Source organism: Falco cherrug, chromosome 3 (assembly GCF_023634085.1).
Source record: "Falco cherrug isolate bFalChe1 chromosome 3, bFalChe1.pri, whole genome shotgun sequence".
Classification (NCBI taxonomy): Eukaryota; Metazoa; Chordata; class Aves; order Falconiformes; family Falconidae; genus Falco; species Falco cherrug.
Window position 1 is genome coordinate 71,078,827 of NC_073699.1, and position 17,859 is coordinate 71,096,685.

A 17,859-nucleotide genomic window follows, 5' to 3' on the forward strand; every position below is an offset into this window, starting at 1 on the left:
TGCTTCGCTTGGGTGCCTGCCAGCCGCTGGTTTCAGATGTCCCTGTGCACTTGGACTATCCCTGCGTGCCTGTCCATGGCCATGACTGTTGCTATGGATCCTTGCTCCATTTTCTGTGCCAGTGGCACTCTTTCCAGTTGGGGTGCTCTTATGCAGAAGTGTTACGTGCCCAGCTTTCCCCTCAAGCGTGAATACTCTGCATGTAAGATGCCTATAGAAGATTTTTACTGGCAGGTGGGTTGTTTTGGGGTGGTTGGGGTTTTTGGAGGGGTTTGGGGTTTTGTTTTTTTTTAAGGATAAGCATCTGCACTATAAAGGTGACGTCTCTGGGTTCCCTGTTGAGAAAAGAACTAGTTGGCACAGCCACCTTACTTCAAGCAGGGCCCTTAAGGGACAAGATCCCCCAAAAGCCATGTGAATCGTGTGGCTGGATCACTTGTTCTCCTCTTAATAATGAGCAGGTGCAAACTGGAGGTAGCACACTCTGGAAACAGAGCAGAGTGAAATCGTATGTTGTGGTGAGGTGACCCTGGCTGGATGCCAGGTGCCCACCAAAGCTTCTAGGTCATTCCCTCTCTCCAGCTGGACAGGGGAGACAAAACATGATGAAAGGCTTGTTGGTCAAGATAAGGACAGGGAGAGATCACTCACCAATTACCATTATAGGCAAAACAGACTCAACTCATGAGAAGTAATTTAGTGTATCACCAATCAAATCAGACTAGGGCAATGAGAAATGAAAACTAAATTTGAAAACGCCTTCCCACCAACCCTTCCTTCTTCTCATGCTCAACTTCTCTCCCGATTTTCTCTGTCTCCTCCCCACAGTGGCACAGGGGGATGGGGAATGGGGGTTACAGTCAGTTCATCCATCACACATTCTCTGCTGCTTCTTCTTCCTCAATCTCTTCCACTGCTCCAGCGTGGGGTCCCTCCCACAGGACACAGTCCTCCATGAACTTCTCCAGTGTGAGTCCTTCCCAAGGGCTGCAGTTCTTCATGAACTGCTCCAGCGTGGGTCCCTCCCACAGGGTGCAGCCCTTCAGGAACTGCCGGCTTAAGCGTGTGTCCCCCGTGGGGTCACAGGTCCTGCCAGCAAACCGGCTCCAGTGCAGCTTCTGCTAGGAGCCTGCTCCAGTGCAGGTTTCCCAGGGGTCGCAGCCTCCTTTGGGCATCCCCCTGCTCCCATGTGGGGTCCTCCATGGGCTGCAGTGATATCTGCTCCACCACTAACCCCCACAGGCTGTGGGGGGACAGCCTGCCTCACCAGGGTCTTCACCTGGGGCTGCAGGGGAATCTCTGCTCCTGTGCCTGGAGCATCTCCTCCCCCTCCTGCACTGACCTGGGTGTCTGCAGAGTTTTTGCTCTCACATACTCTCACTCCTCTCTCGGCAGCAGTTGCTGTCATGCAGGGTTTATTTCCTCTTCGTAAATACATTACCCAGAGGTGCTACCACCATCACTGATGGGTTTGGCCTTGGCCAGCAGCAGGTCTGTCTTGGAGCCAGCTGGTATTCACTGTGTTGGACATGGGGAAGCCTCTGGCATCTTCTCACAAAAGCCACCCCTGTTGCCCCCCGCTACCAAAACCTAGCCAGGCAAACCCATTACATACATGCATAGACAGCTTGGACAGAGCTGTGTGGTGTGTCGGAAACAGCTGGGAGCCCAGTGCAGATGAAACAGCTGCCTCTCTTCATTATACCATATGCAAGGCCAGCACAGAAATCCTCAAGACAGTATGATCAGTATTAATTGACCAGTTTTTAATGTAGAGACACCAGCTAATGACTGGGCCGGGGGCGTCATATGGATCATACAAAAGGTTGGCTTTGCCCAGGGTAAGTCATTTGGTACTATTTAAAAGAGGAGGGGAGTGGAGAAGAGTTTAAAATATCTGTGTTTTGTATTAGGAGACCATCAACTAAAAGTTCAGACAGCTGTGAGCCGAGTGAAGCAGGTGATGAGAAGAAGAAAAGGGACTCCAGGAAGAGTGGCTTCCTTAATTTAATTAAATCAAGGGGCTCCAAATCTGAGCGTCCCCAGACTGTGTTGGTGGCAGAGGAGCCCTCCTCACCCAAGGTTGCTGCAAAAAGTTCAGCTGTGGACACAAGCAAGAAGGAGGTAAAGCCTGCAGAGCAGAATGGTGGTACAGAGCGATCTGAGGAATTAAAGACACCAGATTCACTGGAAGAGGTGCAGCCAGATGATGCAGCAAAATCTGAGAGGGGTGACAGCAAAGGAAGCCCACAAGGAGGCCGGAGGTATGGAGTGCAGGTGATGGGCAGTGGACTTCTCGCAGAAATGAAAGCCAAGCAGGAGAAGAGAGCAGCCTCCGCTCAGAAGGTGAAGGCAATTTAATTTCTCTTGACTTGTTGAAAGAAAGAGCAAGAGCTAGGTGTCTCTGGGGGGGCGGGTTGGGTCTACAGGCTTGGTGGCTGGGGCTTGACACATCAGTCCTGCTTTCCACCAGGGTTTATGGTGTTCCTGCAAGAGAATTTCTCTCTGCTGTGGTGGTTGAACATGAATACCCCGGACAAGGGACTAGGCTTGGAACAGGAGATGCACCTTAAGCCTGCACTTTTTCTTCTCTTGTGGAAGAGGTGACACCAGCTCTTGGGCTTAATGTCAGGCCATCACAGAAGAGGACACGTAATAGTTTGCATGTATTACAGAGTAAATTTTGGGGCAACTAGTAAGCACAGCTTGGATATCTCCATTTTATATGATGTAAGGTTTGTTCACGTGTAATGAAAGTGTGCTTTAGAAAAAATAAAGCTAGGACAGACTTCACACCGCGTGCCCCCTGCACACCAGTACCTCAGGTGTTTGGCAGAGTAAACTACAGGGGTAGCTGTCTGTCTGTACACTTCTCTTTCGGAAAGTAGTGTAGAAAGATGGAGAGGTATACTATGTTTAAAGTCATATATTCCTTGCAGAGAAGTAAATCTAGCTTCCAAGCACTTTTTCTGACTATTCAGCTTATACTTTTCTTGTTGCACTCATTTTATTTTTATGTCCTTTTGTACACACCTAATTATTTTTAAGCCTTTGATTTCTGTATTTCAAATACTAACACTCAAAGAAAATAAGCATACATAAAAAAAAAAATAATTAATCTATTCCCAAATATTTGTCCAGATTCCCTTCACTCTCTAATTTTCTTCTCTGTGAAGTGTTGATGCTGGGCAGGAACTTTGCAGCTTTGCAAACACACAGACTGGAATATCTTTGTGTTGCTTCAAAGCATTATGTGCCAACCTATTTTGCCTGATGCCCGTTTCCCATTGAACTTCCCCCTTATCATCCCCTGCTGCCCCCCAGCTGCAGTTGGCATGTTCTAAAGTTACCAAAGGGTCAGCCTTTTTTTACTCCTCTCTCCCTCTTTACGGCACAGGGCATTCAGATACCATCCATTCCCCACTGTCCTCCCCTGTGATTTGGAAGGTGTTACCTGATGACAAAGCTCATCTGCAAGCTTTGCTGCGTTTTCCTTCCTTTAATATGTTTAGAATCGCTTGCTGTGACAAAGCAAGGCACCCAAAGTTCATTTTTACCTTTTTGTCGTAGTCTTACAGTGCTTGCCATGGTGTCCAAACGATTCCTGCAGCTGGAGTCTTTTAATAAGCAGATTCAAATCAACACAGTAATCAATGGCTCATTGAAGGGATCCTCAGCATAAGAACAATTTTTCTGAAGAAATAACCAATTCCCAGCTTTCTCATTGGTGTTGAGTAGTGCCCATGAATAGTTTCATTGAGTTCTAAACCACCACTTTATCAATTAAAATGCCATATGATTTTAAATGACTGTTATGCTCTGTCTGTAATATAAAATACCAAACTGCTCCAGATGATGTAAATTTTTTACAACTGCATAAATTGTGTGTGCTTGGTGCTCTTCAGATTCTTAATACTTGTCATCTTAAGTTAGTCAGGTCTGGAATGATGACTGATGTAGAATATTAGCATGCGTAATTTTTAATTTTTTTAAGTGGAGAGAGTAAAGTCCTCTTCTATTGATGAGCTTTCAAAGAATTGATTGAAAACTTGAAGTTCATCTATCAAAAAGAAAAGTTGTTACCTTTTCCCAGTGGCATTTTTTCCCACCCTTTACTTTTTGGTTGGTTGGAAAGGTTACCCCTCTTCTTTCAGGTTTAATTTTCAAGAAAATAATGTTGTCGATCTTAATTTTTTATTAGATTTTGTAAAAATTTCCATTTACTGAATGTAAAAATAGGTGGGTTTGTTTCTTATTTAAAGAGTGACAAGAAAACTTAATTGAAACAGGAATCTGCATGCAGCAGGGCACTGAGTTATCCATTCTTACTGTTGCCCAGACCACACAAAGTTGAACTACTGTTCAAAATATTTTTTCACATCCTTCATCCAACATCACAATATTGAGTAATTTAGGTTTGGACTTCTATTCATGATATTCCTGAAGGTGAGAATCATACAGCGTCCTGATGGTTGAGCTTCAGAAGACAGCAACCCACTGCTTTTACATTGTTTAGGTTGGGTATGATGTCAACTTCCCTAAAATCTTTAAATTTATCAGAATTTCAGTATGATAGAAAATTGTGTTTTCCTTTAAGGTACAGATGGCTGCTTATATTCTGAGCTATTTTACGTGAAAACAAAGCCAGAAGGAATTTACTATTTCATTCATGCTCTACCACAGCCTTGTTACAGATACAAGTGATGAGCAGGTGCACAGTAGATGGAAAGATGGTAAATGCTTTTTTGTTTTCTTTTGCTTAGAATACGTGTGAGTTGGCATTAATGGTAGAGTATTTGCAGATTAGTGTTGCCTCTAGGTGTACATGGAAAGATCGTTTGGCTCCATCTAGTGTTTACAGACTCAATTTTTAAATACCTCGAGCAAGACCTGTGAGCGGACCAAGATCATCTCTGATCTCTTTATTTACTCTCGAAAGCACCCAGCTCCTGCAGTATTTCCCAACTTTGCGTGAATTCCTATTAAAAGTAGAGCCTGGTCTACATGATAAATCCACCTGCATTTATCTGACATGATTGTCAGCTTCTCAGCGTAAATTTTTGCAGCAAGTGTTTTGTGTTGTCTCGGGACCATAAGCAGTTTCTAATATGTGTACAGTAGGTAGCCAAACGTGCTAATATCCTAATTACATTTGTAAGTACTATATCAATAGATGCCAGCATTGGCTTTTGTCCTTGTCTGTGTACATGAGGTCATATTTCCCCAGGAGTCCCATAACTAGCAAGGGAAGGAGGAGTTATGGCGAAATTAGTTTTCATATTGTCATACAGCTGTAAAGTATTTACTGTAGCTAACTGTTGTGCATGTATCTTCAATATTTACATAGGAAAATGAGTGTTTCAGTGAAAATTCACGAGAATTCACATTCCGTGAAGAAATTGGTGCAAATTCAGTTCTCAAAAGTTGTTTTTCCATGGTATGGAAGAAAAATCCAGTAAGTGGGGAGTGGTTTTACTTTCAAAAATACATAGCCAAGACAGCCTTGCAAAGAAACATGCGACTTTAGGAGGTAGAAAGGTGAGAATTCAGACAAACTATCAATGACAGTGAGCAGATGGGAATAAAAACTGGGTTTTCACCCAGTGGTGCAAAGCATAATGTTCCTCCTAGCTTTGGAGGGCACTTTGTTTTGTCCATACGGGCACCGTAGCTTCCCATCCTGGCCCTACAAGGCATAGCATTTCTAGAATGCTTCTGGCCAGAAGACTTCATTGTTTGGCTTACACATCATTTTTAACATACAGATGATTTTATACTTAAAACCTGTAGAAATAGAATCCCTTGGAGTGTATAGTCTCTATCAGGGTAGTTTTACAGTACGGGAAGCTTAATGACGATTCTCAATAGCGTTCTCCTTAATGCAGTGTGCCATTTAAAGCATGCACCTGTACTTAGCGGAGAGGTCAGAAGGTAGCGTTACCTTGCCAGGTCTTACACAGGAATGGCAGGCACGGCATCTCCGTCCTTTTCTTTGTTGTATCGAAGAGAGGCTTTGTTTTAGAATCTGGGAGATTACATGAGCAAAATGGAGGTATCGGTAAATCTCTACGGCCAACCACACTCTTTTCTGCGTTGCCTCTCAAAATCTGCTTTTGAAATGCTTGTGCTGAATTACCACCACAGGGGAAAAATACGTGGTCAGTGTGGATATTTAGAGATTGTTTGTTATGTTTATATTTAAAATAGAATTTTCACTCTAAATCTGCCAATTTTTCTATAAGTAGTATGTGCTACTGCTACTTGAAACCATTCTCTTCCTTCCTACATTCTTGTTGCCCAATTTTTATCTATGTGGTACGCCTAGCAGTCTTTCAGATTGTAAGCTCCAAAGGACAGTGACCATGTTTGACGTACACTGCATGGCACATGGTGAAGGTTTCTGAATGCTACGGGACAGTCAGATCCCAGAGCAAGTCATGCCAGTTTGGTGTTGGAGCAGTAGTAGCAGTGTCCTGAACGTGGCCACGTGATTTATGCATGGGTATATAACCAAATGCAATGGTCATCAGCACAAATCATTTGTTTTAAGTCGTTTGCCACACTAACTGCCTTGAAATAGCAAATCAAGATTAAAGCTGCCTGCGAAAGTCCATCCCCACTTTTTTAGTTTCAAAAAAATCTCACTTTTTTGCTTAGCTTTATCTTTAGAAGGCTTTCTGTCATAATATATCCTGCACTTAGTTCTATGCGCTTCCTCTGTCCCCAGGTTTATCATTCTGCTTAAGCTTTGGTAACAGGTAAGACAGTAGAAGGAGGCTGGTTCTTTTACAAGCACATTGATTGCACGTCTAAGCTTCTGGTGACTACACAGGTTTCAAGCTCACAGAGGCTACAGCTGCGATAAAAAAAGGTTTTGCACCTTTTCTTTTGAGGCCAGGATGTTAGGAAATCTATTTTTGAGAATAGAAGGCTTACCCAGAATATCAGCATATAAACAAGAAGCCCGCTTTAGAGGTGCTGAGCATCCAGCAGTGCTTGTGACGTGTAGCTTTAAATATCTTTCAGTAAGTAAGGTCTGTTTGTTTTTAGAGCAGTCTTGTAAATAATGTGAGGGCTGGTACTTCTGTAGTTGCAGGTTTATTTAAAATAAGAAGTTATTCTTGTATGTGGAAGAGCATGAGATCTATTCAGCAGTCATATTCAAAATCTAGATCTTCAGAAAAAGACTTTATTTTAAACCTAAACAAGGAATTTTTAAACATGGAGCTGTCTTTGGAGAAAAGGCTGTTTCCAACTAGCACCTTCAGTTTCAACTCCTGCACCTTAGGAGACCTGTCGCTTAGGCAGCAGGGTATCATTGCAGCTTTGCTAGACATGGGGAAGTATTAGTTACAAATTGACATTGTTTTCTTCCTGCTTAGATCTCCAAGACCTGAAATAGAAACAAGGAGAGAGAATCCACCGTTCTATTGCTATCACTGCTTTCCCTGCCTTATAGCTTCCAGATTAGAGCTTTTTTTTTTCCTAACAGAACCACGGAGTTGTATTAATTACAGTTATATTATTAATATGAAAGCTTTTCTCACTCTTTCAGAAACTTGGGAATGACACAACTCCCAGAGAGTCTTTTGACACAACAACAAGCTCAGAACGACTGGATGGAAGTGGTACAGGTACAGTTTGAGTTTCCTGGTTTAAACTCTTTCCAGAAAATGCAAAATGCCTAAACTCAAAAATCTCACTTCTTTCTCCAGATTGTATGCCTACAATTACCTGAGCAAAATATAAGCTTATGCTATGTGAAAAGGATTAGAAACAAACTCACTTTTTTGTACTGTCTTGGACAGCACTTCTCATGAAGACAGCTTTAGGGCTGAGTTGACAGCTCAGGTTTTCCTCTTGTGTTCCACTTTGCACAGAAAGGAAAGTACTTGGTGCGTGTGCCTGGGGGCACCTTCAAAAGGATGCTGATTTGTAATGGGATCAGCAAAACTGAAGCTGAACCCAGGAGCTAGCAAAAATGTCTGCACACAAAGAAGCGACACTCCTGAATGTATCTGATGACCTAAATGTGACCAGTTTGCAAGGTGTGTGCATGAACCAGCTTGAGTAGTCCCGGCTTGCAGCTGTTAAAGGAGAAATCTGGTAGGCAGTGGCAGCTGGCTCTTCGCAGGGTTTACCCGGCTTGACTGAAGCCAGGCCTGTCTGCAAAGCAGTGGCGGCCTCTGGTCACTGCACACGTGCACAAAACAACTCTCCATCATGCACAAAGTGGAGTCCAGCCTTGCAGCACCTGCAGCACCTACAGCACCAGTCCCCTCTGCACCTAGTCCTGCTGTGCCCTTGTCAAGCTGTAGTCCTGGGCCCTTACTTAGCAGTGCCTACTATGCCGCCATCTCAGGAGAAGGTGAAATTCTGGTCTCTGCACACTTTTAGACGTGGCCAGTGAAGTGCTCAAAAGGGGGTCAGCTCTGGCGGTTTGTGTGTACCACATTTGCTGGACTGAAAAGAGTGGGCTGAAGTAGGAAATCCGGGTCTGATTTTTCAACGGTGGTGGTAGGTATCCTGCAAGCACGGCACATAGGATTGCCAAAGCATCCAGAAGCAAGGCTGAAAAAACAGGCTGAAATGAAAATCCAAATGTGGCCATCTTGGTTGAGCGCTTAAGAAACAGATTTTGAGGTTTTCTACCTTTCTAAAGCTAGTTTTAAGACGGTATATTCAGAGCATGCTGAACTCCGTAAATCAGCACTTCTAAAGCCTGTTTCTCTTTTGAGGAGGACCTTGTGTACTACATGTCACTTCCGATATAATCAAACTGAAGTCAGAGGAGCAAGAATAGTCATTTATTGGGCCATTAAAATAGCTGGGGGTGTCTGGCCCCGGTTTTTCTCTGGTACTTGTCTCTGTATAGACACGTTTCATCCCCACCTCACTGCACTGTGCATGCCCCTTCCTTTTGGCCTCCAGCTGTTAGTTCTGTCTTTACCACTCTTGCCTGAGAGCTCCCCAAGGCTGCTCTTCACTGTTGCAACTACGGTTTATCTTTGTTTTGGGTTAATTTATTTTAACGTACTGAGTTCTAATAATATTAGCAGGCCTGAGGTTAGGAAGGCAAGAAAGAGAGTTCATGGAAAATTGCTGGATGTTGCTATAGGAAAACTATAGGTAATGATGCAGAAAGAGAGTAAGAGGTTTTTTTGTTCATGCCTGGGTGTTGCCTGCTTTTTTGTATGCACACACGCACAAGTGTAGAAGGTGTCCTGCTGTTTTGCTTGCAGCATGAAAGTCTATTGCATGCATGCAGACACAAACTCTCCCTGTCACGCTCTCACACAAATATGTATGTGCCACACAACTCTCTAGTTTGCCAGGGTTTAGCTCCAGCTCGGCTGAAAAAGAGCTACATAAGCTGGAAAGAAGTATTGGAGACTGGCTTGCAACAAACTATATCAACACTCCCCTCCCTCCCACTGCCATCAAAACGTTTGTGCTCAGCACTTTTGTAATGAGTAGGATTTCTGAATGGGAGTAGCAGGTAGGTAGGTCAAGTCAGCATCTGTGAGCACATATTTGGCTTTGCCAAGACCAGGTTACCAGTCTGCATTTCAGTTAGTCTGTACTTGTGAAAGTCCCAAGTTAACATACAAGTTCCAAGATTATTGTTATACCTGCTGCACAGCCTTCACAAGCCTTCAGCCTTCTGAAAGCTGCAGAGTAGGAAAGTAGGGCAAACATTTTGCTTGTTTGCAACCTACCGTCCAGCAGGCTTTCTACCAACTTGCACAGCTAGATAGGACTGATTTGTTGCTTGGTAGTCAGTGTAGCTTTATCTGTAAATACTTCGGTCTTATTTTAGGATAAACAATATGTTGATAAACTTGCTAATGTGTGGAAACTGTAATCCATATACAGTGTAACTAGATAAGTCAAAGTATTATATAAGGAATACTTTGATCTTGGCTAAGTTTCAGAATCTCCTCCAGAGCTTGCTAAAAGCAACAAATAAAAAGATGTAGCCTGCTGATCACACATTTGGGATTTATTTTCTGGGCCAGGATTTCTCTGTTGATCTTGGACACCCAGCGTTTTGTCTGTAGAGGCATAAAACAGCCAAAGGCTGCATTACCCACTAATCCATTGCTGCTTTCTCAGCAGGTAGGCTGTGCCATCTGTTCCCAGAAATCTGAAGGAAGAGTAAGGTCCAGCCAGCCGTTACCCCAAATATATCAAAAAGGGGGAGATGCCATCACCTCTGAGGCATTATTAAGCTTAGCATGTGTAAGAACTAGCCGTTTTAGATGCTTTTCTTGCAGTGAGTTTTTTGACTGAAATATTAGGGGTCCTCTTACACACTCACACAGCAGTGCAGCAGTGATATGTGAGCTATATGGTACTTCCCACGCAAGCATACCTGTGCACGGAGCCTTCTGTGTTGCAGGAGACTTTATTTTATGTGTCTATTTATTTTAGTGCCTAAGCTGCAGCAGACCCTTCCAGAGAGTCGGTTTGCCTCGAATAAAGGTGACTCCATCTCAGCATCATCAGAAAAAAATTCAAAAGCTGAACCAAAGGCAGAAGCTGGTGTAAAGGCAAGAAGTTCTTCCAATACACCGACCAGCCCAAAACCCCCACTGCAGTCAACAAAGCCCAACCTAGCGGGACGACCCACAGTGCCACAGAAACCACGCTCTGCCTCTCGTACTGGTGAGGAGCTCTTCTGGGCATTTGTTATCCCCAGCTGGGTACTTCTGAGTGTTGTTTGTGTGGGCTATGGAGGAGACACCCATGGCCACATCCTGGACAGAACTTAAATATAGAGGGACACGTTCTTCAGTCACTTGCTCTTGACTTGCATCCTTCTTTTCCACCTCCCTTCAGCCTAATTCAAATAAACTTACTAAAATGGTTTAGTCTGTGATCTACCTGAGGAGAAACAATAGCAGCAGAGCTGTTTTGGGTTAGCCTGCTTTCACGAAAGACGAGAGCATAGATAGCTACTTCAGCATCAAAACCCTGTTGTAGTAGCACTGATGAAAATATGTTCTCTAAACACCTGGCTCTAAATACTTAAGTCCTTGGAGTTTTCTGGCAGGCTGCTCTAAGCCCCTCAAGCAAATGCCTGTTGTTCTTAATAGCTTGCACAAACCGACTGTCTCTTACTCTTCTTTTCCCTTGTTTTGCCTTTGTTTCTTTCCTTATTGCTTTTCACTGGAAATAATGGTAAATGTGCTTTTATAAACTGCAAGACTGCCAGTTGAATGACTATTAACTTCTGTTTTGTCCTAACCTCCTGCCCAGATGTTATCTCAAGGTTTCCAAGAGTGAGGAAATATTTCAGCCTATCTCGCATACATTCATCTGTCTGCTATTTAATAGGCAGTGTCACAACCCCCTCTTCTCAAAGTACAGCCACTGCAGCTGAGGGGAATTAAATGCTGGTTACTGCCTCCCCGGTAGTTATGGGAAATACAGCTTATTAATTGCTTAGGACTGAAAAATGCGAGCAGGCCATCTATAAGAGCTTGCAGACATCTAGGCTTTTCCCGTGCTTGCTGTTGACCGTAAAAAGATGTTTCTGGTGAGGATGAGAGGGCAGAGGGAGATTACAGCCTCCTCCCTGCCTTTGATGTGCAACCTGAGCATCACGTGGTCTCTGCACTCCAGTGGGTAGGATGTTGTTCAAACACAGAATCACCCTCAGGTTTTAGATGGCTTTAAATTTATTTTATTGTCAGTTTTAGAACTGTTCATAACAGTGAGAGGTGTTGGGTAAGATGCTCACAAAGATGAATACAATAGGAAAGTATAGCTTATTTGGTGAGGCTTAATCTGTAAAATAGGCAGTGTGTTATCTAAAATCTTAGGTATCAGAAAGACCTGGGCTGTTTCGGCAAGCTCTTAGTTCCTGCGGAGAGAGCATACTGTGGGCTTAACGCGGAGAGTGATTAATATTTACTCATAATAGGCCAGCTCCTCGGGTGGCAGTAAAAGCAGCACCATCTCTGTTGCAGTCTAACTTCTATCTTAGTACTTGTAGTGACCTGCTGGCTAAGTACGGCCAGACGACGTGATGGAGAAGCCAAGCAATAATCCTATTTATGCTTTTGCTCCCATCGTTGTTCCCAGCAGTGGGGCCAAACTAATGGTAGCAAATTTTTGCTAAGTAATCTGTCAGCAAATGAGCGTAGCTTGGATGTCCACAAATTATCGAAGACTGAAAGTGGTTCCTCAGTAAACCACGTAACAGTTTTAGTTCAGAAAAATATAGCTGTGTTGGTCAGGCACTGTGCTCATCCGTATGTTGATACCAAACTTCCCAAAGCATCTGGCTTCACAGGCACATCCAAAGCATGGAGAAGGTCCAGGAATTGGTGTATCTGTTCAGATCGAGTTGCATTTGGAAGGTCATCACTTTCCTGTGCTGAAAGTAAAAAGATTGACTCCTTTGTGGTGACTCCTTAACAGCGAGCTAAATTCCTATTCATTTCCAATATGCTACTGAATTAACTTATTGTACAAATAGACAATACAGGTGATACTCTGAATTCCTTTTTGCTTCTATCAGTGCTAATGTCTATTCCTAGTTCCTCTGTTGCATACATATGCAACTGTTTACTCCTTGGGAAGCAAGCATACACGCAGTTTAAGTAATCCATTGTAGCTGTACTTCCCCTACTGTCCATAGAAAGGCTGTCTGGTGTAAGACTGAAAAGGTCGTCCTGTAAGGACTGTAAAGGTGGTAGTCAGCTCGCCATACATAACACATCCAGCCTTTTAGAAACAAGATATCCAGATGGTTTGAAGTATGGATTTGCATTTAAGTTCCAGATTTCTTTACAGTCTAGAGGACTAGATTTTTTTTAATTATTATTTAAAAAATCTTTGCAGATGCTATCATGTTATGTACTGGCAATTTATTCCTGGAAGTACGGAGTTCTGTACACTATTGATGGAATTTGTTTCCCTGGTTCACTTCTGTGCCTTATAACTGTAAACAGGACATCTATCTAAATTGATCAGTTCGTTATGTTTTGGGAAAACAAAAATATAAATAGAACAAGTATTTCCAAAAATCCATCCAAAATAATTTTCAGTGGTTCTTTACAAATTGCATACTTACGTCTTGCAGGAAATTCAGTTGGTCCCTTTTGTGCTACAATAACAGTACACATTAAAAATGCTGAAATTGAGATCTTTGCTTCGGCTATTCACCTGGACTGAGGGCCATCATGCCTTCTCTTGACATAATGTAAATTCCTGAATCCTCCTTTTTCTGACACAGATTCTAGTTGTTTCTTGTTTGTGTATTGTGTTGAGGTTTGGCCCATCATAACAGCACCATTTCTATGAGCTACAAAGCAAATGTAACTTCTCACCCTTTCGTTCATGGTACTCTACAGAGGATGCTCCGGAGTCTCCCTCCGGCCCCAGTTCCCCAAAAGTTGCCCTGCTTCCACCTGTGCTGAAGAAAGTTCCTTCTGATAAAGAAAAGGATGGTCAGAGCAGCCCCTCAGTCAGACCATTTCCTCAAGAAGGTAGGAATGTTGGTATAACTGTTGTCCTAGCGTGCTTGTCTTCTAGAATTCAATGTGTCGTTGTCTCCTGATTTGTTTTCATTTGAAAGGGAAGAAGGTTATTCATTTGGAGGAAAAAAGAGCAAGGAAAGTGTATCTGTTCACCTGTTCCTCATCTCCTCTACCCATGGATTGGTGCTCTATATTTTCTTCCTTTGGTCAAACCAAGTGAAAGATTAATCCCTTGGTATTAATAATATAGCTGAAAAATTAAGGGATGCTTGTGCTGTGTATATTATGGTTTAGTTTGGTCTGAAGATGCTGACTGCTATTGGTCACACAGTAATGTGAAGTGCAGCTCTGTGGTTCTGCACCTTTCCAGGGGGGCAGCCACGACTTTGTTCCTTGCAGCCAGCCTGTTGCTCTGTTTGTGCTCCTCTGTTCTGTGGGGTCAGTGCATGTGACTGAATTCACCTCCTCCTTGGGCAGTGAGTCTCTGTGTGCTAGGGCAGGGCTGAGTACCTTTTACCTACAACAGTAGGCTGCTGCCTTGGCTTTGCTGATTTCCACATGTGTGCTGCATTTCTCCTTATGCTGATGTGTTTCCTTGCCCACAGCTGGCTCTTTGAAGAGCTCAGGCTTTCTCTGATAGCGTAGGTTACGTGGAAAAGTAGCTGCAGAAATGTTGTTCAGCATGGCATTAGCTGGCACAAATGACAGTGTTTGAAATCTGGGGGTGAGACCTCTTCCTTCCTGGGACTGTCCTCAAGAAAGATGTCTGAGGTCATTGCCATGCCTTAAGCTGTGAGGCAAAGGGCTACTCTTTTGCACTCTGCCAGCAGTTTCTCATGGTGTAGGATGGAGGCAGACCAGTCAAGGCAGATACGTGACACTGGGTTATGAAGACTGAGGAGCTGTGCTGCCCAGCCCACCATTACCCTTTAGATGAGAGGAGGGGCAAAGCCATCCCCAAAGCAGGATGTTCCAGAGATATATTTTGAGAAGCTTCTCCCTTTCTCTCCGAAAACTACCATTTCATTTTAAGAAACAACTTGCCTCACAATCTGGGTATTGCTCTGTTCAGAAAATTGTTGCTGTGGTGGCTACCATTTGGTAGCACATGTGGGGTATTTGTCTACAGGTTTTGACTCTTGCTTCAGCCACCTGTGTGATGACTGTCATGGTTTAACCCTGGCCGGCAACTAAGCCCCATGCAGCCGCTCACTCACTGCCCTCGTGTCAGGATGGGGATGAGAATTGGAAAAGTAAAAATGAGGAGACTTGTGGGTTGAGATAAAGGCAGTTTAATAGGCAAAGCAAAACCCATGCATGCAAGCAAAGCAAAACAAGGAATTCATCCACCACTTCACTTCCCTTTGGCAGGCAGGTGTTCAGCCATCTCCAGGAAAGCAGGGCTGTGTCGTGCATAATGGTTACTTGGGAAGACAAGCACCATCACTCCGAATGTCCCCCCCCTTCCTTCTTCCTCCCCCAGTTTATATACTCAGCATGACGTCATATGGTATGGAATATCCCTTTGGCTGGTTCAGGTCACCTGTCCTGGCTGTGCCCCCTCCCAGCTTCCCGTGCCCCTCCAGCCCTCTCACTGGCAGGGCCTGAGAAACTGAAAAGTCCTTGACTTGGTGTAAACATCACCCAGCAACAACTAAAAAACATCAGTGTGCTATCAAAACACAGTGAGGCACCAGCTACTGAGAAGAAAATTAACTCTATCCGAGCTGAAACCAGGACAGTACCCACCCCTTATTCCATACCATTTATATCATGCCACTCTTTCCAGTACAACTTCATTCCACCACCCTTCCCATCCTTTAATATAATACACAGATATCATTCCCCTAGTCTATGGACCACCCCTTTAAAAAGGTCTAGAAAACGTCCACAAAATGTCCATTCAGTTCATTGTCCATGAAATGACAAAGTTCGTGACTTTGGGCTCCATCTGTTCTGGTGGTCACTCAGGAGAGGAGAGGGCTGTGCGTTGCACGGGGTTATTGGGCACCAAAGCCAGCTCAGGTTGGGTCACTGCTGCACTTGCACTTCTCTTTTTAAGGCTTGTCCTCTGTTGGTTCAGGTGGTTCCTGCTGTAGTAATTCCTATAATACACAACTCAGGTTGTGGTTACAACAATTCAAAGGTGTATCCATTACAATCTCCACCCCTGGTCCCTTCAGACCAGCCTGTAGGGTTTAACATTGCAGTAAGTGGGCTGCTCTTGTGTGGTAAAGGTAGCCCAGCAAAATCACCACAATCTCACTGAACTGTGTAGAGCTAGCAGGACACAACACACCCAAGGACCTCTCCAGTGTTGGAAAGGGCTGAAGGTTCAATGGTCCGTGCTGCCAAAAGCTGCTGCAGTCTGTGGCCCAGGGTGCGGAAAAGATGGCAAGGTGTCTTGAAGTGCCTCGCGGTGGCTGTGGCATTACAAGGGCTGCAAGGCAGAACGGAGCCTGTTTATTCTCCTGCCTTTAGTCCCGTCGGAGCCTGTGTTGAGACAGGTGAAGTGGGCTACAGCTTGGCGATCAGACTCGTTACGCTGGTGCCATCATGCTGAGAATGGTTGCAGTCAAAGGCTCTTGCCACAACAGACTCTCAGCTGCTGTCTAATAACTGCATGCGCTAGAGTCCTTTTTTTCTCACCAGCTTTTCACCAGACTGCAAGAGGGGACTTGTTACTACATAACTAGGGAAACAACGTAATGGGACTTGTTGTAGGTGCATTTTAATGTGAGGTTAACGTCACCGTTTCTGTGCTATATGCCTTCTCCATCTTCCTGTCATAAGAGGAGACATACTGGAGAAGCAGGGAATACGGGATCGTAACTACAATCCTTCTGTGTTACAACAATCTCTCACACAGCAGAGAATTGACAAGGGTTTGTGGTTTGTGGTTGTCACATCAGAAGAGGAACAATCACTTTATTTTTAAAATTTGTTTGCTGTTTGCAAATCCTTACCCCAAAGGGGACAGACACTGTGCTTTCCACACTCCTTGATCCCTTAGACACACCCCGACAGGCAACTTGGCCAAACACTTGGTTTTCTAGTTGCTGCTACCTCGCACTGTATGAATTTTATCAATAATAGTTCAGAAAGGCTAAAATAGGGTTTCCAGGTCCTATGGAGCTGTTACGTTTTGCATAAAATTGTTTGGGAAAGAGTAAATTCTATTTCTTTTGTTTGTTCTTCTTCAGGTTTTCCTTTTTCTTTATCACTGCTCTGCTTCCTCAGTCATTCCTCTGTCCTTGCTCTCTGCCGCCTTTCAGGCTAGCATGCTCAATTTATTTCTGCAACTGGTAAATCACTACAAATCTGCCTAAGTTAGTAAACCAAATTATATCTCCTGCAAAAGAGAACTGCAAATTAGATGTTTGATTATAAAATTGCTTTACGTTAATGAGTTTAACTGTACTTTGTGGGACAATCTCAAAATATGCCTCTCTCTACACAGTGTACCTGTAAGATCGGGCTGTGGCTACCAATGTATGCAAATACCGGGACTAAATTTAAGCAAGCATCTGGCATATTGATTACTATTCTTTGAACAATTGATTAAATGGGATGGATAAGTGCAAATATTTGTATTGCTTTCTGAACGTGCTCCTACAGAACAGCTTGGGGGTATAAATGAATCCTTTTTCCTGCTAGAGCAAACAGGAGATTGTCAAAAAAGAGATACAGCTCATGACTGTGCCAAGCCATCTGGCAGCGTGAAAACCACTTCGGGGCAGTATTCTACCAGTGCAGAAGAAGAAGCAAATGTGCTTGGGCAGAGGAAGGCACAGCCAACTTCTGGTTAGAAGTTTTAGTTTTTCATTGCGACGGTCCTTGATAACTGGCACTAACAGTCGTTAAGAAACAGTAATAGCAAAGAAGCCACGAAAGGGTGTGGGTAAAACCTCACGGGATGCTAATCATCTTTCTGTCCCCATGGGAACTACATGGTGTGAAAAATTTCCAGATAAGGAATATGTGTGCATTTTTTTCGTGGCAACACCGGTAACCCCAGTGCTCAGTACCATATAGCACCTGCAGCCCCTCTGCAGAAGAGGGCTCATTACAAACCACGGTTGTCCGTTGCAGTGACGCTGGCACACTGCTGTGTATGTACACCAGAGGCAGGCTATCCGCTGCTTTGTGTGTTTACATACCTTTCCTTTTTAAGGTGTGTGCGCTGAAGTATGTTAAAATATGTTTCGGCCTGAATATTGTTAGTGCCAGTTTCAGTACATCAATCGCAAAACCATTTGAGAACTGGGTAAATCAGATTCTTTTTAAACAGTACTTGGATTTTCAGCTGCATAAACAAACAGCAAAAGAACCCAAACCCAGCACTCTGATGCATGGTTAAGCTGCACTT

General features: G+C 43.8%; 1 protein-coding gene across 6 annotated transcripts in view; it reads left to right on the forward strand.

Annotated features, from left to right (window-relative positions):
• CARMIL1 (capping protein regulator and myosin 1 linker 1) overlaps positions 1 to 17,859 on the forward strand; it is a 238,805-nt gene that overhangs the window by 179,112 nt on the left and 41,834 nt on the right. For 3 of the 6 annotated variants that reach the window (XM_055704622.1, XM_055704625.1, XM_055704626.1), the window contains 4 exons: positions 1,914 to 2,346; positions 7,556 to 7,634; positions 10,435 to 10,668; positions 13,365 to 13,499. In XM_055704622.1, the coding sequence (XP_055560597.1) occupies positions 1,914 to 2,346; positions 7,556 to 7,634; positions 10,435 to 10,668; positions 13,365 to 13,499 (881 nt within the window). Of the gene's footprint in view, positions 1 to 1,913; positions 2,347 to 7,555; positions 7,635 to 10,434; positions 10,669 to 13,364; positions 13,500 to 17,147; positions 17,295 to 17,859 lie in introns of all 6 variants that reach the window. The other 3 variants (XM_055704623.1, XM_055704624.1, XM_055704627.1) reach the window with 2 other exon arrangements.